Genomic DNA, 26,354 nt, shown 5'->3' with positions numbered 1-26,354 from the left:
TGCATTTTAAATTTAAATTGCTTGTGTAGAATTAATGTTTATCATCCGTTTGTTATATCTTATCCTGCTTCTACAAGGAAAGACTAATAGGAATGTTAGATCTTTAATGGGTAATAATGTCAATCCTTTCCTGTTCAGCTGAGTACAAGACACTCTGAGGAGTTTGGTGGGTGAATTAGGGATAGCTTTTTATAAAATTTTCATTTCAGCGCGGTTGTGCCTGAGCTATCCAGGGCTGGGCTTGCTGTGTTTGAGACCCATGAAAAGCTATAGTAACATGTTAAACATGGTTGGCCTGTTCACATGCGTTAGGTCTTATGCCTTCCACAAGCATTAAGTGACATAGGTGACATGTGAGCATAGGTGAGTTGGTCTGCCCTGGGAGAAGCTGCCTTCACAGAATAATTTCTTGAGGTCTGCTTGGCCATCCTTTTTTCTGTGAAGGTCTCACATAAGACAGGAAGCTACTGGAGGCCAGCCCAACTGTCCTGTCAATGGCAACTGTTTGCTCAAGGCCTCTTGCTTTTATAGGGACCATATAGAAATGCACCTTATGTTTTGTCATGCAGCATATGCAAAGCAAGGCAAACATAAACTTAAGAGGCTGCAGCCTCCAGCAGTAAGCTGTGGGTGAATGTGTTTTTTCTAAGTCTTACCCCTACTAATGACGCATGACATTCTGTGATATGAGCAGTAGGCCCATAGTGGTTCAGTCTGTAAATCACTCTCCATGGACCCAAAAGTTCTGATTTAAGGCAGTGCATTGCCCCCTAACCCTCCCCCCCAAGCTAACCTTACTTTTGTTTTCCTTTTCTTTAGGTTTGAACCGCAGTGGCTCTTTGCTCAATCCACCAATTCCACTAGCACAGAAACCAAATGTAGCAGGAGTCCTAGGTATAGCAAAGGGCAAAGAAAAGCAGGCCCCTGAACAGCAAGGTAATGAGGGTGTCAATCTTTGGCCTATGAAAAGGTGCGTGTGACACATGTTTCTATGTAGACGTGTGTTCTGTGTAATATCATGGTCCTTTTTTGGCAACAAGGTGCAGATAAAAGGGATACTTGTTTGCTCTAAAACCTGTTAGAGGCCCTATTTCATTCTTTGAGTTCTCTCTGTTTCAGTGGAGCAAAATCTCTAAGCACTGGTAAAGCTGAGACTTGGGGCTACACTTCCTCTTTGCTTCCAAGATGAGTTTTCTTTGGCCTTTTAGAGGTCCTGCCTCAAAGCCCTGAAGGATGGGGACGGTTGAGGGAATAAGATGTGGGGATGAGCTCTGAAATGGTTTTCTGCCAAGGAAGTGTATCAGACTCTTAAGGATTCTACCTTATGGTTGTTGCAGTTTCCCTGGATGAAGACAAGCCCTGGTACTCTATTTTCCCAATCGATAATGAAGAGTTAGTATATGGCCGTTGGGAAGACAATATCATCTGGGATGATCAGGCAATGGAAACCTACTTGGATCCCCCTGTCTTAACACTGGATCCAAATGATGAAAACATAATTCTAGGTATGTTTATGCCATCCAGAAATTTGACTCAAATGGGGAAAGACAAGTGGAAATGGAAGCAAGGACTTATAATTGCACTGCATCAATACCGACATCCGTTCTTTGTTTTGGCTTTTGGAGATAATTTGCAAGTAATCAGAGGCCTAAGCAGAAGAAGGCAACACTAATAACTCTAATGGTGTGGTATATACTTTCAGCTCCCAAGTTAAAAGCAGTAACGGGAGAACAAAAATTAATGCCCTGAAACTTACCATAATTAATCTGACTCCTGGTGTGTTTTAGAAGTGACTGTCTTAATTTTACTTGAGTGCATGTTGGTTCGAAGAGGGAAGGTTGTAAACCACAAACTAGCCCGTGCCATTCTCAGCATGACTTGTATTCAAAACCTGAAGAAGCAGATTCCTTAAGCCTCTTTCAGGCTATGGTAATGGCACGTGGGAACAATGATTTTGCATAATATCCGTCAGCATTTTTGTTGCTGCAACAAACTTACTCAGTATTCCTGAAGTTTGATTTGAACGTACTTCCTGCTTACATTGCCACAAGCTGGAGAGATTTTTGTTTTATTTGGACCACTATAAGTGCCACTTTCTCTGAGATCTGTGTGTTATGGTAATCTTCAAGCAGCCTTATGTAATTTAAGGATAGGCATGTCTTGCTACACTTTTAAATGGCCTGGCTTGCATTTCTGTCCTCAGGAAAGTGTGCCAGTTCTAAGAATTTCTATATTTATTGATTGGAATGTTTTGATATTGACCAGCAACCTTGAAAATTGCTCTTAATTTGAGCTTGGTTAAAGACAAACAAACTCACAATATTTTCTTTCCAAATCTGAAATACACCACAAAATTGCAGATTTTTGCATAAATAATGACAAAGATGGACCCATTCTTATTTTATATAGAATAACATGATGTCTGTGCATGAAGCTGATATAGCGTTTACCAAGCCCCTATCACCAGGCCCTGCTTCTTGTGTGAAAATCTTACTTGGAGAGTCTATGCTTCACAAATTACTAACATTTAAAATTCATACTACTCTGGAATTTTTCAGTAATCCCTTTTGGGTTCAGGTCCATATTATCTTTGGATTCAGATTCACTTTTGTGTTGTATATACGTGGAAAAAAAAGGATTGTTAGTACATGTAGTTGGAAAACAGTATTGTTACTCCTGTTGCCTTGACTCTCAACTGTTTAGAACAGTGTTGGCAGAACAGATGCTGTGTTGTGTACTTTCATTGATTAGATTGGTAAATTTTGTGTTGAGCAGTGGATACCCTAAGCAATCCCCACAGTCACGCTTCTCCCACTCAAATCTACTCATTGCTGAAGAAGGTATGGTAGAGATTTAAACATGGAACTTTCCTTTGTGTGTTGAGCTTGTTGCATATTAATCTGTATCGAGAAAAAGGGGGAGGAGTATAGAAGGAGGACGGTCACCCTAGAAACTGAACAAAATGGCTAAAATGTCTGGACCAAGCTGCAGCTGAGTAGGAGGTTGCAGTGCTGAAAAGTGAACCCTAGGACAGGAACCCTACAGTGTGATTGCTTGTGTTTTTAGAAATTCCTGATGAAAAGGAAGAGATGACTTTGAACTCTCCATCCAAAGAGAGCAAGAAAGAATCTTCTCTAAAGAAGAGTCGAATCCTGTTGGGAAAAACAGGTGTCATCAAGGAAGAACCACAACAGGTCAGCACAAGCTTTAACACCTTGTAGGTTGGGAAAGATTTGGAAGGAGTGATTTTTTTTTTTTTTTTTTTTTTTCTTCTCTCTCTCTGTTTAAAATTGAATTAGAACATGTCTCAGCCAGAGGTGAAGGACCCCTGGAACCTCTCCAATGATGAGTTTTACTACCCCAAACAGCAAGGACTTCGAGGAACCTTTGGAGGCAACATCATTCAGGTGGTCACAGTAGTGTTGTCTGTAGAGGGAGAGATGGGTAGAGTGTATTGGTAGGAGGTTTCTAGTATAGGGTATGATTTAGGATTTGTAGAAAAACAGAATTTAGATTAGAGCAGGTCAGTTAAGTGTTCATGAGAAAGATTTTTAATGTTTAATTAAAAAGATTAGAGAACAGTTTGAACTGTCTTTGCTTGATTGCCCAATCAAACTGAGGTTTAAGTGCTAGATCTTGCTGTATCATACTTGCCATGCTTTTGTTTGGTGTCTCTTTCTGTAGCCGCCTTTTTCTTTTTTTAGTGGGAAGGGGGGAAAGTGTTGCAGGTAGTCAAGAGGTGAGGCTGTACTTCTACTAGTGTGTGTTTTAATCTGGATATTATAAAAATAATTTAGATAGTGATGATTTTGAACTACTGCTCACTAGCTCTAGGTGAAACAGTAATATTTTTTTTCCTTCTTCATTGTGTTATTCAGTGACCCCTTCTAAAACCTCATCTGATTACAACCTTTTCTGTAATGGGAAAAACGTATGTAATTCCAAATGCACTTCTCTCCCACTGATAGGGATAATGGCTTTGCATGCTCCTAGTTAATAAAAAAATCCTCTCATTGGTTACCATTTGAAATAGTGAAATTAAAGTTGTCTGTGTACAGAAAGGAAAGATCTGTATATAGGCTTAAACACTTTCTGTCAAAAAGTAATGTGTATGATAACAAGTGAATTTCAATGCACTAGTATTGCTGCTAGCAGACCTAAAAATATTACTAGGTTCTGTTATATAAAGGTTAGCAGGGTAGGAGGATGATCTTGGTTTTGGGCTGATATGTGTCATTCTTAACACACGTTTTGTTCCTGCATTAGCACTCTATTCCAGCAGTGGAACTTCGCCAGCCATTCTTTCCCACTCATATGGGTCCTATGAAGCTCCGACAATTTCATCGACCTCCCCTGAAGAAATACTCTTTTGGTGCCTTGTCCCAACCAGGGCCCCATGCTGTGCAACCACTGCTGAAGCACATAAAAAAGAAAGCCAAGGTACAGTTATTTTTATCTGTATCTGATGTCTGCTGTGGCTCCATTTGCACAGCAGATCTGTTTGTGCTGTTTTCCTAACGTTGTCTTTTCACTGGCACAGATGAGAGAGCAGGAGCGTCAGGCTTCTGGCGGGGGTGAAATGTTCTTCATGCGCACACCACAGGACCTAACTGGCAAGGATGGAGATCTCATCCTTGCTGAATACAGTGAGGAAAATGCCCCTTTAATGATGCAGGTTGGCATGGCAACAAAGATTAAAAATTACTACAAAAGGGTGAGTATGCAGGTTTTACTGTTGGACAGTGATTTCCTTCTGCCTCTCACTGAGTGCTAACTGCACTTTCATTGCACGTTGCAGAAACCTGGCAAAGATCCGGGAGCTCCAGACTGTAAATATGGAGAGACTGTTTATTGTCACACTTCTCCGTTCTTGGGTTCTCTGCATCCAGGCCAGTTACTGCAGGTGAGAAAAATTGAATGTGGATTAAAAGGCAGAATGTTTCATGCCGTTTACTGAATCACAAATAATGCTCAACATCCAAAAAAACCAGATTCCATTTCATTTCAAGTCTCTTTGATTACTAATAATAATTCATTTCTTGGCTGCTTTTTTCTTTCAAATATCTCTCTGTTGGTATGTTTTTTAAAATTGTTTAGGAATGATAGGAATTGCAGGAAGTGAATCTTTGCTGCTTTGCTTTGTAGTGGCATTGGAAATATTGTTAGAGAGGATTGGGTGGAAGGCCAAAGCTTCTTGAATGTTGGGGAAGTCAGTAAGTAGGTGTTGAGGGGGACAGAAAACATGAATTTATCGTGGTCCAGGATGTATGAGCAGAACCTTATGTGTACTTTCTGAGAATTGAACTGCTAGTTGTCTGCTGGATGCCAGTTACTAGTCAGGTGTGTAGACTTCTGCTTTAATGAGCTTTTCTCTGTTATTGAAATACATACAGTTGAGATGGGGAGAGGAATTAAGAATGTTGTAAGGACCACCTGATTACATGATAAACATAAAAATAAATTGATTTCAGTTAATGCTAGCTGCTTTTGCTGCAGCAATAATTCTGTCCACACTATACCACGGGAGAAAAGTAAGGTGAAAGTTGACAATAGAGATCCATCACAGAACTGACAATGCTAATTGTTCAGGCCTAAGAGGACTTCATCATGGATAAAACAGGACTTCTGGAATGCTTGAAATGAGAACAGGGCCATCTTAGGGAAAGCTCTGCAATGTGGGTGAGGGCAGTGTTGGAGAATAGCAGTGGGTAAGGCTTGTGGAAGACTACAGGTGGAAAAAATGCTTTATAGAAGAGGATGTTCTTTCCAGTTACACTGTCTAGTGCTTCCTTGGTGCTAGTTTAACCTTTCTTACCTTTAAATGCTGAACTCTGCTGCTCTCTGCTTTTCTGGTTACATTCTTACAACCTCCCTTCCTGAGCAAAGTCCTTGCTTCGGTTGCCTTCTCCTGTTCCTAGACTGTGTCTGTGTCCCAAGCTGGTTTCTGTGGTTACAGTGTTCTTCTGCAAATGTGTTCTTTTTGTCCCTTTTCAAAGTATTTCCTTAAAGGTTAGTCCAAAGAGCCCTTCAGACTCTTTCTGCGTTTGTTCTAGGTTTCCTTATGCTTTTGTGCTTCATCTTTTGTTATTCTCTGCGTAAGCAAAGAATGTTCTGACTGCACATCAACATATGTTGTGATATAAATGATGGTGTACCATTGAAATGACTGGTTTGTTTGGGTTGTTTTTTAAGATCTTTTTGTGTTGATTGAGTTATGGAAAATTTGATCAAAACCTGACTTTCAAACTTCGATTTGTTTTTCTTATTAGGCATTTGAAAACAACCTTTTCCGGGCCCCCATCTATTTACATAAGATGCCTGAAACGGATTTCCTGATTATCCGGACACGACAAGGCTATTATGTTCGAGAATTAGTGGATATTTTTGTAGTTGGTCAGGAGTGCCCGCTTTATGAAGTACCTGGTCCCAACTCGAAACGAGCTAACACCCATATCAGAGATTTTCTGCAGGTATTTGATTAGAAACAGTCTGGGGATCTGAGGGGTCTTTGGAAAAAGACACGGGCTTCATGTGGTCAGCCTTGATTTGAGAAGCTCATTGCCCTGCTATGTGTCCCTCTTTTTGTTGTTGTGAGGTGAGAGCACTACAAGAGTTGGATAATAACTATACAGACCAGTTTGGCTGTCATTTAACCAACGATTTAAGAAAAGCATGCTTTTTCTGTTTACTTGCATCCTATCTTATAAGTACATGATAGAGGTTTTTTTTGTTAAATTTATATTTTGGATAAAATTTCTAGTTGTTTGGTATCAGTTTAATTCAAAATTAAAACTCGAGGTATTTGCCGAACAGGAAAATCCCTGCCATTCCCAGAGTTCAAGTTTCTGTACCAAAGCGTGAACACTTCTAATGTGATAATAATGAAATTTCAAAACAAATATTTTTTTCACACCTGATTCTCAAAAATAGCTGAACCTGAAGCAGACATGTGGTGTGGAAAACTCACTAAGTAAATTTATAAGAATGAATGGTTTTTAAGTAGGAAGTCTGAAGTAGTCACTAGAAGTAGCATTGTCTATGCTGTCTTTGCAGGTTTGTTGTATTCTTTCTTCAGACATCACCAATGAGTCTTGTTTTGTAGGTTTTTATTTATCGCCTCTTCTGGAAGAGCAGAGACCGTCCTCGGAGAATTCGCATGGAGGATATCAAGAAGGCCTTTCCTTCACACTCAGAGAGTAGCATCCGAAAGCGGCTAAAGCTTTGTGCTGATTTCAAACGCACAGGTATTTAAAGATTTTTATGTGGCTGTCAGCCATTCTTTGCTGCTCTTGGAGTTCCAAACAGAGCAGGAGGAGGAAACGTCTCCTCCTGATAAACCATTTTTGAAAACATCTATTTGAAGAACTGAAATGTAATCTGATAGGGTTTTTTGTTCCAATTTGTATGAATGTGCAATTTCTTTCGGCACAAGTGTGCTTGATGGTGAGAAATAACTACAGTTTAGACATTTTCTTTATAACCATTTGGGCGCAGATTTACTCGTAAAGTAACAATGTACAACAGCAATACACATACATGTTTCCTTCCCTCTGTGTGTGGCTGTGTTGTGTTTTGCAAGTAAATTAGAAGTTGCCAGTAGAAGCTTGTCCTATCTCCATGAATCTAATAGTTCTCTGGGAGCCCGAGTTCTGATTTTTGTATATGCAGAGTGATATGTGGGTGGTAATATAAAGCTTTTAAGACTAGCCACAGGGAGAAGTAGTTGGAGGTGAGGAAGTGAAAGGTGGATTAAATGCTTTTGGAATGTAGCTTATACATTGGATGAACATGAATGTATGCGAGTTTGCTGATATAGCAGGTGCTGAGTCAGGGAGCGTTGATTTAGACAAATGCAGAATGAAAAAAACTCACTTTTAGTGGTCTGAGTGTCATGGATTTGTCATACTTTCTCCTTTTGCCAGCATTGTGGCAGGGTACCAAATCTTGAAATACATTTAGGGTTATGATGGCATCCAACATTTGTGGGAAACTACTCAGTGTTTGATCTGTGCTTTTTTTCAGGGATGGACTCAAATTGGTGGGTTTTAAAGCCAGATTTCAGACTGCCAACAGAGGAAGAGATCAGGGCAATGGTGTCCCCAGAACAGTGCTGTGCCTATTACAGCATGATTGCGGCTGAGCAGCGACTGAAGGTAAATGTTCCTTGTAGGCAATAAGGCAAGTTACTGAGAAGTAGTTCAGTGAAGCATGATGCTAGGTAACACCTTCTGCCTAAAACTAATTTTACTATAAAGTAGGGAAATTAGGCCCTGGACTACGGAGCAACTTGCTAAGTTTTCTTCTATGCTAAAAGGGAGCTCTTAGAGAGACATTATATTCTTACCACCTGTTCTTTAGCTATTGAGTTAGCTAAGCCCAAAGGTAGCAAAGGAAAGGTACAAGAAGGGGCTTATGTTTCTACCTGGAGCTGTACAGCAGAAAGTAACCAGTATGTGGCTGTGAGACTGGTTATTTTTTTTGAAGTCGAGTGCAGTATTCAGTTATGAGGTTTGTCAAAATACTGGGCAGTTTGGCACCTGTGATACTGTGGGTCCCAGTGAATCTTGCAAACAACTGTGTGTGAAGGTGTGCTTGTTCAGCATGACAGGTGTCCACAGGAGATTCATAATATGCTTCTAGTTCTCTCTCCAGTAACTTTTTTAAGACTTCAGGTTCTCATTTTTTCCTAATACTTCTCTGCAGGATGCTGGTTATGGAGAGAAATCCTTCTTTGCACCAGAAGAGGAGAATGAAGAGGATTTCCAGATGAAGATTGATGATGAGGTACTGTCAGAGTGATGCATGAACATGCAAGCCAATATATAAATCTGCATGGCAGGAGATAAATGAGGACTTTATATTTAAAGGACATATTTAAAGTAGGATTCAGTAGATCAGATGTTCTTGTGACTTTCCTGGGAGCTCTGCTGCCAAGCTTGCACCTGTGTTTGGGATTTCTTCTTGCCAGGTCCTTTCAGGACTAGGATTTTTGCCTTAAATGCCTTTTGTGAGTTAACTAGCACTTTGCTTCTTCATAGAGTTTTATCAGGACAGCTGAAGGATCAGGAAGTAGAATTCACCCTCCTTATGTCAACTGAAAAGTTCTCAGTATGATTGGAAGAATCTAAAATAAAAAGCTTGGAGTTCTCCTCAATGGCAGCAGGATTGTGAGGGCATGTTTCTCTTCTTGCTGGCAGGTGCGCACGGCTCCATGGAACACCACACGAGCTTTCATTGCTGCTATGAAGGGCAAGTGCCTCCTAGAAGTGACCGGTGTAGCAGATCCTACTGGGTGTGGTGAAGGATTTTCTTACGTGAAGATTCCAAACAAACCAACTCAGCAGAAGGTATGGTTCCCAAGATTGGGTTGGACAAGGAACAATAACTGGAAAGTCATGTGAGAGAAATGGAGTAAATATGAGGCATCAGGAAGAGAAAATATCAGAAGATGAGCTTAGGAAAGACTATTATGTGATGACATTAACAGGCTGCACCTTCCTCTGAACAGGACGATAAAGAACCTCAGCCAGTGAAGAAGACAGTGACTGGGACAGATGCTGATCTGCGCCGACTTTCTCTCAAAAATGCCAAACAGCTTCTGCGTAAATTTGGAGTGCCTGAAGAGGAGGTGAGCATGAACCTGGAGCAGGCTGCAGAGTTCTTGCTAACGGATGCAGCAGCTAATGGTGGAAGGGACGTATACTTTTCTATTCTGACCTGGTGTGGAAAGGAGTTGAAATCCACAGCCAGCTACCTCAGTTGTATGTCTCTAAAGCCAGTTCTAGTCTCTCTTCCTCTTTCCAGATAAAGAAGCTGTCCCGGTGGGAAGTGATTGATGTAGTACGTACAATGTCGACAGAGCAGGCTCGTTCAGGGGAAGGTCCTATGAGCAAATTTGCACGTGGGTCTCGGTTTTCTGTAGCAGAACATCAGGAGAGATACAAAGAAGAGTGTCAACGCATCTTTGATTTACAAAATAAGTAAGTTCTTATCTGATGTTTACAGCTTTGAACCCCACCCTGTCCCCACCTTAAAAGTTCAGGACTATGTATGCCTGGGGCTCACTGATAGGTAGTGGTGTAGATGTTGGTCAACTGGGTTGGGCCCACAAAATACAGCACTGAGAAAGTGGGCTTTGACTGTTAATGGAAACTTCAACAGGTTAGCCTGCGTGTCTTGCTGTTATAGATCTTTTGGAAAGGTAGATGAGTTGCATAGTCTGACACATATAACGGCATGAGATGTTCCACTGTTCCACAGTTCACCGCCCTATTTCCTTTCCTTTTTTTTTTTTAATTGTCTGTTAACAGCAGTTTGCCATCTCTCTCTTGGGTAGCAGCTACCAATTCTATGTCCTATTTAGAACTGCCAGGAGAAATCATTCATTATTCCTTGGTCTGGCCCAAGACCTGAGAGTGGGGAGGGAATATAGTACTGTTGATGATGAAGAGATCAACTTGTTGGAGAAGATTGGCTTGAAACATCTTTTGGACATGGAGATTACAGGAGGGCTGAGAGGGGAATATATTATGCCTGTTTTTGTAGTAGTGATTGACAACACTGATTTTCAAACCTTTGTGGTTTTTTTACCTTTGTATTTCTGAGAAGGTAACAGGCTGATTATTCTTTTGGGGGACTAATTGACTTTCAGGGTGCCTCCTGTTTCAGGGTTCTGGAATCCACTGAGATCCTGTCAACAGACACAGATAGCAGCTCAGCTGAAGACAGTGACTTTGAAGAGATGGGAAAGAATATTGAGAATATGTTACAGAACAAGAAAACTAGTTCTCAGCTTTCTCGGGAAAGAGAAGAGCAGGAACGAAAGGAATTGCAAAGGATGCTTCTGGGAGAAGACAGTGGCAATGACAAAGAGAGGGGTAAAAAGGACAGGAGAGACAAAAAGGGGCTGTGTAAGTAACTGCAACCACCAGAATGTGCCTGGGAAGGGATGCAGAACTTTGTCAGGCTGCAGAGAGTGCTGATCTGGCATCTCAGCGGGGAATGTGTATTCCTTACAGGGAGACTGTATAGACATACTGGTCTGAGGCTTACTCCTTCCCCTGAGCAGTTACTGGATGAAAATGCATTTAAAGTATTTTGTTTGCCCCATAGCTTTGCTTATTTTGAACTATAAACTTACTCTGTTATTTGTTTAGGTACTCACTGCTACCTGTCGCTTAAGTTTCCCTTTTTTTGGGGGGTGGGGGGTGTAGGGTGGTTTTGAGTAATTTTCTCAAAATGTGTTTGCCAATAGTTCCTGCAACCAGCTTATGGTACTCTAATTGGATTTTGTGTGTAAACACAGCCATGTATGTGAAACAGATAGGCACAGTATGTAGGCTGATAGCAGTGCCTGTTACACTGTGTGCTGTAGCCATGTGTCTGGGAGGTATCTGGGCAGCTGCCAGGTTTGGCTCTCCTAGAGACGTGTTTATTTTAAGTGCGTTCTGACAGAGGACTTGACGTGTCCCTAATGGGCAGGTAAAAGTGTTTGACCTGTGAAGGAACTGCTGTCTGCGTGGTGGTGCTCATAATCACTGTTACTTGTTGCATGTGTGTGAGCGAAGTTGAGCTCTGCTGCATCTGGGTCAACATTACTGTTGCTGTTGGAAACCCAGATTGGGAATAAATCATTAATTAAATAATTTAGTAAGGGCTACATGGAAGATTTGCTGATAAATGTTGCCTTATGAAAAGATATCCAGTGTTATTTTAAACAAAATTTCTCAGCCAAAATGATGGATGGTGCTGGAAAGATTCTGTGGTTACATGAGATGAGGCTGGCTCACTGATTGTGACACTAGTTGGAGAACTCAGTAGTTGTTGGCCTTCAGTTTCTGCCAGATCTCCATACCTGTGATCACAACCACTGTAACTATAAGCAATCTGCAGAGCCATGTTGCAGTTGCCTTGCAGGTTGCACATAGGCACCTGCAGATCCTTGTTGACTGTAGCTGTTCCTTCTGGCTTTATAATCCATGTGGATAATACAGTAGTTTACCATTGTTTCAGATTGATGTATGTCACGGTAAAAGAACACAAACAGGCAAACAAAAGACTTCTATTGCTTAGTTTTTCCTGAGTCCTGAATCCTTGGAAGTTTTTGAGCCAGAACTATTTGCTGTATTTAAACTATGATGTTTCTACAGTGTGAAATTAAAAATAAATAGAACACTCTCTTGTAGCATCAGCTTCAGGAGCCTCAGCAAACTCTCACAAAGATGATGACACTGCCTCTGTAACCAGCCTTAATTCCTCTGCCACTGGCCGCCGCCTCAAAATATATCGCACGTTTAGAGATGAGGATGGGAAAGAATATGTGAGGTGTGAGACAGTTCGGAAGCCCGCTGTTATCGATGCCTACTGCCGAATACGGACTACCAAGGATGAAGAGTTCATGTAAGACCTATGTGATTTTTTGGGTTTTGGTGTTTTTTGTTTTTTTTCTTTTTAACTTTGCTAGTAGACTATTTCATTCTATTGACAGTATGAAGAAATGTAGAATTGAGTGTAAAAGCCTGGCACTGTAATTGTGGAGAGAAAGAGAGGTTTAATGCCTTCCATTTGAGGGTATTATGAAATTTGTGCAGTGATTGACCTGGCAGAAGAGTACCTAGGAAGTCATCAACTCAGATGAAAAACTTGTGGGTTTTTGTTTTTTTTTTTTCCCCCCAGACGAAAATTTGCTCTATTTGATGAACAGCACCGTGAGGAAATGCGGAAGGAGCGGCGCAGGATTCAAGAACAATTACGGCGGTTAAAACGGAACCAAGAAAAAGAGAAACTCAAGGGCCCTCCAGAAAAGAAGCCCAAGAAAATGAAAGAGCGTCCAGACTTGAAAGTAAGCATATCCATATGTAAAGCACACTTTCAGGTCATGGGTATTGGGGAATTTTTCTGCTCTAGTGATGTACTAAAGGTCTTACTAGGGAATTTTAATGGTACTTTGCTTCTAAACTAGGAGCCTATGTATGAATTCTGATCTGTCATCTTTCTTATATTGTTGCAGCTGAAATGTGGAGCATGCGGTGCAATTGGCCACATGAGGACTAATAAGTTCTGCCCTCTTTACTACCAAACAAATGCCCCACCTTCTAATCCTGTTGCAATGACAGAGGAGCAGGAGGAAGAGCTGGAAAAAACAGTCATTCACAATGATAATGAAGAGCTCATCAAAGTAGAAGGAACAAAAATTGTCCTGGGAAAACAACTGATTGAGAGGTAAGGGAAGAAGCAGAGATACCAATGAATAGTAAGAAAAAACAATTTAGATCTTAGTGCAGACTACTCAGATGTATATTAATCACAGGAATAAAGTGATAGGGCTTTACATAGACTATTACTACAGTGTTTCAGTTGTGTATTTGGTATTATGGCAGATGGGACCGAGCCAATACTGGGGGACAGATGGTCTTGACTCACAAGAGGGCTGGAGAAAGTATTACACTTCTTTTGTTTTTATCTAGTGCGGATGAGGTTCGCAGGAAATCACTGGTCCTGAAGTTTCCTAAACAGCAGCTTCCTCCAAAGAAGAAGCGGCGAGTAGGGACAACTGTTCACTGTGATTATCTGAATGTGAGTGAAGGTGTTGCTGACCTGACTGCAGCATCTTTATTTCTGTTTGTACCAACTGGCCAGTTTCTTTACTACTCCTGTGCATCCTGCACATGCAACACAGATACCTGCCCAGTAAATTAATAAACTAAATTGCCTAGGATTTCTGTGGGTAAATATTTTGCATCTTGGAACTGCCTTTAATTTTTCCACCTCTGATTTCTTTAGCGTCCTCACAAATCCATCCACCGACGGCGAACAGATCCCATGGTGACGCTGTCATCTATCTTGGAGGGCATCATCAATGACATAAGGGATCTTCCTAATGTAAGTTTAAGCTATGAGACCAAAAACGCGTGTCTTAGGCAATACGGTTGAAGTAGGTTATGTGTTGTAGACACCAAAATAAGGCTTGGCTTTTCTCAGATGAGTGGCGTGCCACCCCTTTCCCCCCCTGCCCTGCACACAGTTGGTTTGCATTATTCCATAAGTTAGCTCAGAATCTTTTTGAGATGAAAATGTCCGTATCAGAAAATAATGTTGAATAGTTCTCGTGGATATGTATTCAAAGCCTGGAATCTGGGTTGTATTTTTTTTTTCTCCCAACAAAACCAGAAAAAGATTTATGACACTTGATGTAGCTATGTGTAATACTCTTACATATGTGGCACTGGAGAAAGTTGTGCGCTGTTTCTGACCAGATTTTATGAGAAACTTGCAAAACTAAAAGATTAAATGGAAAATTTGAGTTAAAATGAGAATTTAAAGTTCAGTTTATTAAGTTCTGTGCTGCATTACAAAAAATACAATCTGAGAATTTTTTGTGAAGTTTTTCTTCTTCTAATGGTATCAAAGAACATTTTGCAGGAGAAAGTGATAGCCACTGTGAGGCTGAAATTACCATGTTTTCCCTGGTGCAGTTAAGGAACTGATTGTGTAAAGTTTTTATATGTTAGTGCGTATTCAACTGTGGAGGTTAAACTGCGATTAGCTGTGCTAACGCTGTGTTAATAGGCACTTTTTTTTTTCATTCTCAGACATACCCATTTCATACACCTGTAAATCCAAAAGTTGTCAAAGATTATTATAAGATTATTACACGGCCCATGGATTTACAGACCCTGCGTGAAAACGTTCGTAAGCGGCAATACCCATCCCGAGAGGAGTTCAGAGAACATCTGGAACTAATTGTTAAGAACAGTGCAACATACAATGGTAGGCTACTAATAATGCAGGGAAATGGTGTTTCTGCTAATGAGTTTTACATGTATGATGTGTGGATCTTTTAGAAATAATAAAAGCAACAGAAAGGCAGAATAAATTCACTGTCAGATGGCAACAATAAACATACTTTTCCAGAGATACCTGAAAGACTATGTTAATGTTAATGAGATAATCCATAAATAAGAGAGAAGTGGACCCTAGCATTAAACAATAACTAAATGATGACTGTGATGAGGTAACTGAAGTTCAGTTATGGACCTGTCAAAGACTGAAGACACTGGTGCATGTATTAAGTCAAACTGCATTAAAGCAAAGTCCTGCATATCCCCTTCATAAAGGGTGAAGCTAAGTTAAAGATTGTTTTCAGTAGACTACATCATGAGTGTCCTTCCTTTTTGCTTTCAGACATGGATCAGTACTTGTGAACTTACTTTCTCAATATTACACTTTAGTGAATGAATATTTCAATACAAATAGCATGAAGCCAATGCCTTGGGGCACACAGCTTTGAGTGGAGCATACTATAATTATTTTTTGTATTTTAGTTTTTAGTTGAAATAATTTTTTCCCCATTTGGGAAGGTCAGAAAGCTGGTTTAAAAAACCAAAAAGTGGTAGAGCATCTGCCTGCTGGGGAAAAGTGCTGATTCATTGAGCAACTATAGGTCAGCTCTATTCAGACCACCGATAGAAAGGTCTTTGTCCAAAAAGTATTCATTCGACAGATGAAAAAACCTCCCAGCTGCATTGAGTCTCTCTGGATTGTGCAGCATTTGGGGCGATACTGACAGCTCTGGTTTTGTGCCTTTACCGCTTCCTTTATTTTTTTGACAGCTAAGTCCTTGTTTTATCTTAATAAATGAGAGTTTTTTCATAGTTCTGTTGCAAATACTTGTTTCCATGTCTGAGGAATTGTGAAATTATTTAAAGCTGTGGTTTTCTGAATATTCCTTAAATGTTCATCTTACCTTCCTTAGCAGTTCTGCTTCACTGATTGGATTTAGGGAAGGAAGCAGGAATTTAATGACTTACACTCTGAAAGTTTGACAAAGGTGAAGAGCTTAGAGGCCAGTCTTGCACAGGCACAGCAGCTCTTCCATAGATTTTCCATAACCTGCACAGAGTGTGTACCAGATGTGTGAATATTTGCTGCAAATAACCTTTTCTCATATAAAATCCATACTAAACTTTAGTAATTGAGTGAGGATATACTCCCAACTGTGCTAGAAATATAATCAGTGATGCTTTAGGAGTAAAGATTAAGTCATATTGTGACATAATTGGCCTTTTTAATCAGGCTGGAATATCTCACTGTATTTGCTGTGTGTTTGCAGGGCCAAAGCACTCGCTGACACAAATATCTCAGTCCATGCTGGACCTGTGTGATGAAAAGCTAAAAGAGGCAAGTCTTGTGAATGAGTTGTGACAGAGTGGAGAGGGAAGGATGGTCAGGGGGTGGTTGAGGAGTTTGAGGATGGAGGACATGAGCAGGCAAAACACAGGGCTCTGAGGAAAGTAGTAGAAGGATAAGGGAACTCCTTTCCCCACCCTGGGTTGTATTTGAATTTTCATGATTTTAAACAGTTCACATTGGAGTCTTTATCAAAAAATAGATGCCTGTTTGTTACTCTAGTTACTTCATCTTGTATGTAAGCTTATATTTAGGCTGTTATTCCCCTTTACTTACAACTATCTTCAGAAAAAGGTGAATGAGTCTCTCTTTGCGACAGAGTATCTTGCTACTAACAGGTATTAATCTAGGGTCAGCCACTGATGCTCTTACTTTTATTGCAGAAGGAAGATAAACTGGCTCGATTAGAAAAAGCAATTAATCCCCTCCTGGATGATGATGATCAAGTGGCCTTTTCCTTCATTTTGGATAACATTGTCACTCAAAAGATGATGGCAGTTCCAGATGTATGTAGCCTGAGTAGAGTGTGTGTGTGTGTGTGATGTGCAAAATGTGTTGATGATAGTCCTGTGGCTGTATATTTACATTGTGGTAGGTTTTTTTCTACTGCTCTCATTCCTGGCAGGTGCCTTTTCAACCTCCTATTAATATGAAGTAATTGATTTTCATTAAGCATGGTCATTATAAAACATACTCTTCTGCTGCTTATAGCACTTGCTTTAGTAGATATTGAAGTATTCTGCAGAGGTACAGTTTTCAGGTGCAGATGAAACACAAACTGATTTCTAATTGATCAGGTTTATCCAGTATTGTACTAGTTCATTTGTATTTAAAAAAAAGCTCCTTAAGCTTACCAGATAAAACTGCACAGATAAGGACTTCAGTGTCACTCATCTATAATGTGTATAGTGTCTGAATGGAGTAAGGAACAAGCGTCTGTAGTGGTTAGACTGAATGAGGGGGGGCTTAACGCCTGTCCTCTTTAAAACTTGGTCAGTTCCATTCTCTGTTGTCACCAAGTTCTCGTTTCTGATGTTTAGAAACAGATTTTAAGAGTTTTTCTATGCTATCACACATGATGAACTTAAACTGGTATATATAGTCCTCATTGTGAGATCAGACCTAGGTTTATATTCTTTGTTTATTGTACAAGCAATGAGTGTTCTTGTTGGACGCTGCAGTTACGTTGTGGAGGAAATGGTGGTATGAAATAGAAAAGTTCTTGGTATTATTATTATTTTGTATTACATGTTCATACTGTCCAACAGGTATCGACACACCTAGTTAAAAATCCATCCAGTGGATCTTTTTTTCTGTGTCCCTCCTGAAACTAAATGATTGGATTCAAGATGCCTTGTGATCAATACTTCCCATGCGTTTTGAGTGTTAAATCAGTTCTGTAGACTTGCTTTATGAAATCTGTAGTTCAAACGGTGAAAAGTTCTACACAAAAAGCTTTCTAAACTTGTCTGTTTTCTTTCCTTCAGTCCTGGCCATTTCATCATCCAGTTAACAAGAAGTTTGTTCCTGATTATTACAAGGTTATTGCTAATCCAATGGATCTGGAGACTATACGCAAGGTGTGTAGCTTGATCTGAGCAGGCTCTTGAGAGATGTTTAGACTTGATTACTTACTGGGTGACAATCTCTTCCAGAATATCTCCAAACACAAATACCAGAACAGAGAGACTTTCCTGGATGACGTTAACCTCATCCTTGCCAACAGCATTAAGTACAATGGTAGGTGGTGAAAATAAGGCTTCAGCTGCCTTCTGTACTTAAATAAATACACCTGGGCATCTGTTCTGTAGTGCTGTCAAAGCCTGAAGCTGTGAATCCTGAGCTTCTTTGTTGCTTTCCTTTCCTGCTCCGAAAAAAGATAATTAAAAAGTGATGCTTTATTTACCATCTTGTGCAGAATGGGGCAGTTACGCCTGGGGAGGATTTTCTACTTGTTCAGTGCACATCTCTGCTTCAGTGATTTGTTTCTGGGAATTTTCCTGAGATTGACAGGGTTCAACCTTCCTATCTCCTAAATAATATGTTTAATATTGGAACAAACTGGTTGCTCTTTGTTAGCTGAATGTGAACCTTGCCTTATATTTCTCCTTAGATCAGAAGGTGTTGGCATTTAGGGATCTTTTTCATGAGAGCTTTCTGTCTCACCAGCTGGAACTGAGAAAATGTTAGAATGCATAAAGAGATTTGTTTCTTACTACAGGGCCAGACAGTCAGTACACAAAAACAGCCCAGGAGATTGTAAACATCTGTTATCAAACTTTAGCTGAGGTATGTGGACAACTCTACTGTAATATTTTTGTATGTTTTAATTTTCTGTTCTGCTATGTAAGCAAGTTTCTTTGTTCTTAGTATGATGAGCACCTGACTCAACTTGAGAGAGACATCTCTACTGCAAAGGAAGCAGCACTAGAGGAGGCAGATCTGGAAAGTCTTGATCCTATGACCCCTGGTCCTTACACTCCGCAGGCAAGTGAACCAAGCAAAGTTTTCACTTCTTTCTTTCTTTTAGTTTCTATCTCCTGGATGTTTGATCTAGCAGTGCCTCTTTGTTTACTGTTCTCCATCTGTCTGCGGTTTGTCTTTTAGTAGAGTATCTTGTCGGGTGGTGTGCTAACGGTTATTTCTTAAGTATAAATAGGAGAAGTGGTTATGATGCTTCAGAGAGTGAGATACCTAAGACAAAGAAGGTAATTTCCCAAGCAGCTTACAAAACTGGTTTCAAGATGAGCTGTGTACAGTCAGGTACAACTGAGTGGTGACTGGAAGTTCAAACACTGTGCAAGTGTAGTGGTTAGAAACCCTCAGAAGGCAATCAATGAAAAGGTAAGGAGAACACGAGGAAAAAAATCAATACTGTAGTGCTGAGAAGAAGCCAGAAAGCTGTTTGGTGGGGATATTCTTGAAGAGACTTATTACTGCTATGAGCAAAGAAACTGCCTAATATGGTCAGTGAAGTATGATTCTTCACATTTCTTTTGGTTCTAATGGAAATAACATTTTTTCATTTCCATTATTATTTTATATTAGACAGTTGTATGTGACAGTTATTTTGTATGTATTAGATGAAGTTGGAAGCATAATTTGTATTGGAGATTGTATGACAGACTAGTTTTTCAGTGTTTAGAGTTTGGCCAAGTTTTATTAGTTTGCTTTTTTTTTTTTTTTTTTTTTTTCTTGCCTTGGGCTGTTTGTTTGTTTTTAAAAATATCAGTGAAAAACTCACTAGGAATGACACTTCATTCCTGAAAAATAAAATTGCTTTTGGAATTTCCTGCTAAATTAGATAACAGTTCAGAGAATGTCATCATATTGTCTGAGATGTGCCTTGTGTTTATTTGGAAAAGCTGTTGAAGTTCATAAGCCTTGGGAAAGATCTCTCTACTGGTAGCTGAATGATCAAAATTTAAATGTTGTATACCCGGTGTAGGAAGACAGACCAGCGCTTTCTTTGCAGTTGTTCATCCCAGTTGTGGACCAATAATTTTTCTATTCTGTGTAATTCTGGTGTGATTACATCTGGAAAAGTGCATTTAATTTTAGTAAAGTCAGAACAGAAAAGAGGGGCATGAAGTTCAGGAACAATTTAAGATCTTATTTTAAAGAAAAATGAGTTTGAAATTTGTTTAGGCAATAAGTGTACAAAGATTAGATGGCTGGAGCCAGGATAGCAGGCTGCAAACAATTTTTGGGGAATATTTAACACCCTCCATCCATCTCTCCCCATGAACACCCCACCCCCCCCCAAATGTAGCATTTTTAGGAAGCTAGAAAGAACTTGCTAGGAATGATTATTGAATTCAGTGGGGTGGGAATACTGAAACTGAGGATCATGGAAAAAGACCTTCCTGGCAATGGAAAGTGTCAGGCTGCAGGGGAGTCTGAGATTAGTTGTTGAAAGTGTCAATTGACGCATGTCAAGGAATATTAGATGGAATCAAGGACGATCCCAATACCTCAGAGAATGAGGGACAAAAATGTCATTCTTCTCTCTATATGATGGTTTTCTTCCCAAGAGCATTATTACCTGTTCTGATTTTTTTTTTCCTAAGTTGGTGATCAGGAGAGAGGAAATGCCTATTAGTTGTCTGCTGCTTCTTTGTGCTTGCTAAAGGAGAGAGCTTCCCGAGCTTCTCCCTTGAACTTGTCATCTGAAGGCCACCCTTTCCCTCTGCTTCTTGGCTGGAGGTACACTCCTGCTTCCCACACTCCCAAACTTGTCACAGATGGCAGGTCTGGTGATGATTGCTTTGCTTCAGTTCCCTTTATTTCAAATGCAGTTGTGATGACTAATATTTATCTCCCCATATGTGTCTTTAGGAGTTGGGCTCCAGGATATAAAAAGCAAATACATCAAGTAGAGAGCTGTCTGTGGTTTACATGTCTACATTCTTAAGAAGCCTGTTTTGCCTAATTTAAATGGTATTGCTGCTGCTCTTAACACTTTCAGGATTGTCATGATATATAAACTGTGTATTATAAGGACATTTTATCAAAATCCTAATCTGCAAGATTAGGATTATCAAAATCCTAATCTGTAGTTCCTCATTAACTCTTCAGAGGTCAAATGGCATGCAAACTACAGACTGTCATTTAGAATACTTCGTTTTTTCTTGCTTTTGTCAGTTTTAGGGACTCTTGAGACAGTGATTTACATAGAACCCATTGAAAGTTGAAGCTTTGCTATTTCATGTGATAGACTTTTTCTAGATCTGATAGCAGCATTTGTAGTTGCAACACCATTTCCATTGCAAGAATGGAAATTAAAAGGGCCATGCTGAGTCAAACCAAAGGTTGATGTAATCAAGTATTCTGGCTCTGGCAGGGACCAGAAGTAAGTGGATGCAAACATAACAGTGATCCTTCTTACAGTGAAACCTCTCTGCTTCTGGCAATTGGCTGTTCAGGCACCTTAAACTGGTGTTGCTTCTGGACCATTGTATTTGAGCTGCAGAGAGGCCTGTTCTCTATAAATCTATCTAATCCTTTTGGAGTCCATTTATGATTTTGGCCTCTGTAGGATTGCACTGCATAGAAGTACTAACTTCTATTTTAACATCTGCTATTTGGCAAACTTCAAAACTGAGGTTGTAAGCCATTGCATTTTACCATGTTTGTTCTTTAAGAATAAATAGATTATTTTGACTAAAGAGTTTTTAATAATATAAACACCGTGACAAAAAAATGCATTTTGCATTTAGTCCCGAAATCCCAGTCTTGCCTCTCAAGATACTGTTCTAGTCTCAGTTCAATGCCTGAGAATGTTATGTCTCCTGTTTCCACATATACTTTAGCCACCTGATTTGTATGATACCAACACTTCCCTCAGTATGTCACATGATGCTTCAGTCTATCAAGATGAGAGCAATTTGTCTGCTATGGACACTCCCATCACTACCCCAGAGAAGCGAGGAACTCAGGTCAGAATCCTCCATTTTTTCATGTGGTTGGAGAGTTGGGTTGTATAAGCCAATTACTGAAAGGAGGCAATTACTTTGTAGCAAACAGGTGACAAAGATCAGCAGGTGTCCCAAGCAGAGAAGGGAATCCATTTCAAACATGATGCAATTTCCTTCATTTTCACTTCTCTGAGGGAAAAGGAAAAATTTAAAGAGCACTGGGAATTCAGACACTGCAAAACAAAGAATAGAGAATCAAAAGCTGCAAAAGAATCTGCCTAAGGCCAGATATTTGTTTGCTTCACTACTTCTGGGAGTAGAAACCTGGTGACTCATGCTACAAAGGGCTAATGTGCAATCACTTGTTGATTCTGAATGGGGAAATGATGAAGATGTGGAAGATGATAGATTATTATGGTTGCTTCCAGTGTTGATTAGAAGCTGTATAAACACGTAGAAAGAGATGGTTGCTGCTGTAGATACCTTATAGTTGTTAAAGAAAGAAAAAAGGTTAAAAGTATTGAATCATTATAAATGAACTTGTTACAGTAACCACAGCATTTTTTTTTTCTTTGTATTTATTTCATATTAAACAAAAAAATGTGTTGGAGAAAAAGGAATAGCAAGAGGTGCAGTAGTATGACCATGAAAATAAATTACCAGGAAGAAGGTGAGGAGGGCCATGAGACTGAACATGGTACCAGAAAGACTCGTGAGACTATTCTGAACAATCCAAACAATCAGAGATTGAATATGAATAGTTCTGTCTAGTATTGTGGCTGTCTGTGGCTTTGAGAATGCCTTCTAGATCTGGAAATCTTCAAGCTTTCTACAGACTTTCAATTTGTAGTCTTTAGGACAGAATTGGTATGTCCTCTCTACCTTGGACTCATGGTGACTGAGGGAAGAACAGGAGAGAGAAGGGCATGAGATTTGTTGGAAACTGCTGTCTGCTTCTAAAATACTTTGTGTAAATAAGCACTTTTAAAGATCTAGTGGTATTTTCCAGAAATAGCTAGGTAATCAAAGAACCCTGGTGCTGTAAAGTTGGAGATTCCCTTTTGAATGATGAGTACATCAGGATAAAAGTGTGTGGAGACTTTGTGCTCTCTGGTCTTGGAATAAAGAGTGAAAGGATCTTTGCTCTGAGAGTGATACACATATATTTTTGGTTTTGTCTCTCCCCCTGCTGTACTTCCACACCCATCAGTGTGATCCAGATGTCAGTCATACCCTTTGGTTTATGTCCAGTAGTGCCTTCCTCAGTGGTATCACTATTTGTGTTCCCCATTCAGATGCGCCAGGGGCGAGGTAGGCTGGGCGAGGAAGACTCTGACGTAGATATTGAAGGGTTTGATGAGGATGATGATGGGAAACCTAAGACTCCAGCCCCAGTGAGTATATTTACAGATATCCCAGCCACAGTCTACGTGTTGACTTGCATACTTGTGGTAGAAGTCTCCATAGTGTAAGGGCTGTCTGCTGTGTCTGCCACCCTGAAAGACAGCAGTATTCATAGCAATAGCTAGACTCTTAAATGTAGTTTTTGAATTGTTAGCATTATGAAATGAGTGAATACTTCAGCATGAACAGTGTGATAAATAACAGGCATATGCTGGAAAAGGCAGCAGTAGTATATATGTTGTTTGGTCTTCACTATCCCTGTTCTGTGTGACCTAGGAAGTTGAAGATGCAGATGGTGACCTTGCTGATGAAGAAGAAGGGTCAGCCCAGCAACCCCAGGCCAGTGTCCTCTATGAAGATTTGCTCATGTCAGATGGAGAGGATGATGATGATGGGAGTGATGAAGAGGGAGATAATCCTTTCTCGTGTAGGTGTCCTTTTTTATAAAAGGCTGAATAGGAACTGGTTATTCTCAAACCCAGCTAATCTTCTCATGCTTCCATCACAAAAACGTGCAGTAGAGAGCATAGTGCATAAAGGGGATATGCAGGCCAGGTGGTCTAGTAGTCAGAAAGGATGAGAGACCAAAGGGCAAGAATGAGAAAACTACATGAACGTAAATGGAACTGAAAATGAAGTGGAATAGGAGTGCTGTAAGTATGGACTTGGAAGAAAGCAGAGTTAAGACAAGATCTGTTCAATTGTATTTCATAAAGTGAAACTGCAAATGGTTCTGAAAAAACTGGGACTATGATTTGGTGTGCAGAGCCAGAAACAGGCAGTTTAATAAAAACACACTTATTTTGATATGAAACAATATGGTCAGTGTTACCGAGAATTGGAAGAGGTGCTTGGAGGTTCTTCACATTGTTTCCCTGTTTTACTAAAAAAACTTGCCATGCAGAGAAGTTTATAGTAGTCTTTAGCTTCTGAAAATTATTAGGGGGTAAAAAGTGGGAATTAGTCAAGAGTAGACAAGCAAATAAGGCCTTTTTGAGTAACAGTGGTCATGAGATTGCTTTTGAATAATATCAGAATTGGGTATTCAGTAAGTAATATCACCTCCCAGATACCTTTTCTGCGACTTTGTGGAGATGACACTTTGTATACATTCCTTACAGTCAGTATTGTAGCCTTTAAACAAAGACAATAGGTATGTAACTGACAGAACAAAACTGTTGATTAGTGACCAAATGTTGGTTTATTACACAGCTATCCAACTGAGTGAGAGTGGCAGTGACTCGGATGTGGAGCCCAATGCGGTGAGACCTAAACAACCTCATGTTCTTCAAGAGAACACACGAATGGGCATGGACAATGAAGAAAGCATGATGTCTTATGAAGGAGATGGTGGGGAGACATCTCATGTTATGGAGGACAGTAATATCAGGTAATTAGAGCTGAGAATCTTGTTAAAATAATTATTCAAAACAAAATCCCTTCTCTTAAAGATTTCTGAAGTGTTTATCATTAAAAACTGAGGAATATCTTACATTTTTTAAGTTATTTTGTCACCATTTTTAGCATTTAAACCTTAATTGCAATTTACTTATTGACAGAAATTTGGTTTTGCTGTTAAGATTTTCACTAATAAAAATGTTAGTGTAATTTAAGAAACATTCTTTCTTGTAAGTTACGTGATTTCCTGTACATAGTGGTTTTTGAAGGCAGGACAAATGAAGGCTTTTATAGGTTGTCTCAGAAACTACAAGGTATCTTTGAAGTTAAAAGATGATTCAGCTGATTAACTTTGGTTTTTGTTTTTTTTCTTTAAGAATAAGCATTTCCTTACTTGAAAGGAAACTGCGTAACTGAAGTCCAAAAGAATAGGAATATGCATGTACTATATTTTGGAAGGAGTTCCATTATTAGAAAATGACAAGTATAGCAATATTAGCTTTATTTTTTTGCATTCACTTGAGAGAACACTGACCTACTTTTTCTTCTCTCGCCATTTTGTAGATTATTAGCATTAGATTCGCTGTTCTTTTTCTACTCGTGGAATTCAGTCCCTTAATGCTTTTATTGATACTTGCTGAATAAATTATTATACAGGTAGCTATGCTGCGTCAGGCAAATGGTCCAGCCCAGGACCTTGATAATATTGAGCAGAAAATGCTAGAGAAGATAATGAGAATGTGCTGTTTGCCTTTCTCCTGCAGTAAAGGTGACAGACAGAAGGTGTTAGTGATCTGTGTTTCCTGCCCTGAGTGTATCAGAGTGGGATGAGGATGCTGGTAGACAATTGTTCATCAGGAGAACCGTTTTCTTATTTTAAAAAGCTGGCCATTGACAGAAGTTAAGTGCACAGTGGTTCCGAGTGTTCCACAAGGGACACTTGTTCAAGCCAGGGAACCTTTACAGGAGTCAAAACCAGAATTGTCTGTTAGCAGCAGCTGACTTGAAATGATGGTATAGTAAGAGTATCTTTTTTCCCTTTCAGTTATGGCAGCTATGAAGAACCAGACCCAAAGTCCAACACAAGAGATACTAGTTTCAGCAGTATTGGAGGGTATGAGGTCTCAGAAGAGGAGGAAGAGGAAGAACAGCAGCGCTGTGGACCAAGTGTATTAAGTCAAGTCCATCTGTCTGAGGATGAGGAAGACAGTGAGGACTTCCATTCCATTGCAGGAGACAGTGACCTGGACTCGGATGAATAAACTCCCTTTCCTGAGGTGATGGTCATCCTGGGCTCCTCTTGGCTCCTGAACTTCTCTTGTCCCAGTTTGGCGTAAGAAACAGTGTAGTATGGACTGTGATAATGAGTAGATTTTTTTATATAATATTTTAACTGGTTATAAAACATGTTATGTGATTGAATAAATGGTGAAAAGTTAGCTTTAGACAAGCATGCCCTGCTGATGTTTAGGGTTGTAGCCTGTACTAGCTCCAGAATCCAGATGAGAATCTGTATGGTTTGTTCTTCAGTCTTTATAGATGTAAAATAGTTTCTCAGAAGCACTGTCCTGTTGGATGCACACGTCTGTCTGGAAGAAATATACAACTATATGAAAAGAAAATTGTATTTAAAGGGAAGGTTTTTCTCTGGCACCACAGCATGTGTCTGAAGTGTTACCCCAGACTGGTTGTGATAATTGCCCAGCTACTTTGAATACTTAAATAAACAGCTGCCTTTTTTTTAAAAAAAAAAAAAGTTGCAATTAGTCTCAGAAATCCTTATTTGGCAATGTGAGTCTTCAGGAAGGCTCGTTATCCACAGGAGCGTCCTCATTTTGAGTCACCTGGAAGGCCCGTGCAGCCCCCGAGGTTTGGTATGGAATCCTGCTGTACCGCTGACGGATGCTGTAAATGCAAACCCGAGCAGCCGTATAACGCCCGCGCAGG

General features: G+C 39.8%; 1 protein-coding gene across 1 annotated transcript in view; it reads left to right on the top strand.

Moving 5' to 3' along the window:
* TAF1 (TATA-box binding protein associated factor 1) overlaps positions 1–26,150 on the top strand; it is a 32,528-nt gene extending 6,378 nt beyond the window's left edge. Inside the window, exons 8-39 of the mRNA XM_026848238.1 lie at positions 820–936; positions 1,338–1,505; positions 3,067–3,194; positions 3,300–3,407; positions 4,267–4,440; positions 4,541–4,714; positions 4,799–4,903; positions 6,270–6,470; positions 7,103–7,244; positions 8,023–8,153; positions 8,704–8,784; positions 9,198–9,347; positions 9,509–9,628; positions 9,805–9,980; positions 10,669–10,910; positions 12,186–12,399; positions 12,676–12,841; positions 13,010–13,221; positions 13,467–13,575; positions 13,783–13,881; positions 14,592–14,769; positions 16,112–16,179; positions 16,572–16,694; positions 17,676–17,768; positions 17,844–17,928; positions 18,410–18,477; positions 18,559–18,675; positions 21,501–21,626; positions 22,901–22,999; positions 23,286–23,436; positions 24,222–24,399; positions 25,453–26,150. Of these exons, the coding sequence (XP_026704039.1) occupies positions 820–936; positions 1,338–1,505; positions 3,067–3,194; positions 3,300–3,407; positions 4,267–4,440; positions 4,541–4,714; positions 4,799–4,903; positions 6,270–6,470; positions 7,103–7,244; positions 8,023–8,153; positions 8,704–8,784; positions 9,198–9,347; positions 9,509–9,628; positions 9,805–9,980; positions 10,669–10,910; positions 12,186–12,399; positions 12,676–12,841; positions 13,010–13,221; positions 13,467–13,575; positions 13,783–13,881; positions 14,592–14,769; positions 16,112–16,179; positions 16,572–16,694; positions 17,676–17,768; positions 17,844–17,928; positions 18,410–18,477; positions 18,559–18,675; positions 21,501–21,626; positions 22,901–22,999; positions 23,286–23,436; positions 24,222–24,399; positions 25,453–25,669 (4,520 nt within the window). The 3' untranslated portion in view covers positions 25,670–26,150. The remainder of the gene's footprint in view (positions 1–819; positions 937–1,337; positions 1,506–3,066; positions 3,195–3,299; positions 3,408–4,266; positions 4,441–4,540; positions 4,715–4,798; positions 4,904–6,269; positions 6,471–7,102; positions 7,245–8,022; positions 8,154–8,703; positions 8,785–9,197; positions 9,348–9,508; positions 9,629–9,804; positions 9,981–10,668; positions 10,911–12,185; positions 12,400–12,675; positions 12,842–13,009; positions 13,222–13,466; positions 13,576–13,782; positions 13,882–14,591; positions 14,770–16,111; positions 16,180–16,571; positions 16,695–17,675; positions 17,769–17,843; positions 17,929–18,409; positions 18,478–18,558; positions 18,676–21,500; positions 21,627–22,900; positions 23,000–23,285; positions 23,437–24,221; positions 24,400–25,452) is intronic.
* The last annotated feature ends 204 nt before the right edge of the window (positions 26,151–26,354 follow it).

Source organism: Athene cunicularia (assembly GCF_003259725.1).
Source record: "Athene cunicularia isolate RWA chromosome 4 unlocalized genomic scaffold, athCun1 chr4_part3, whole genome shotgun sequence".
Lineage (NCBI taxonomy): Eukaryota > Metazoa > Chordata > Aves > Strigiformes > Strigidae > Athene > Athene cunicularia.
The sequence above is the reverse complement of the archived record's forward strand: the minus strand, read 5'-3'. Positions and strand labels throughout refer to the sequence as shown.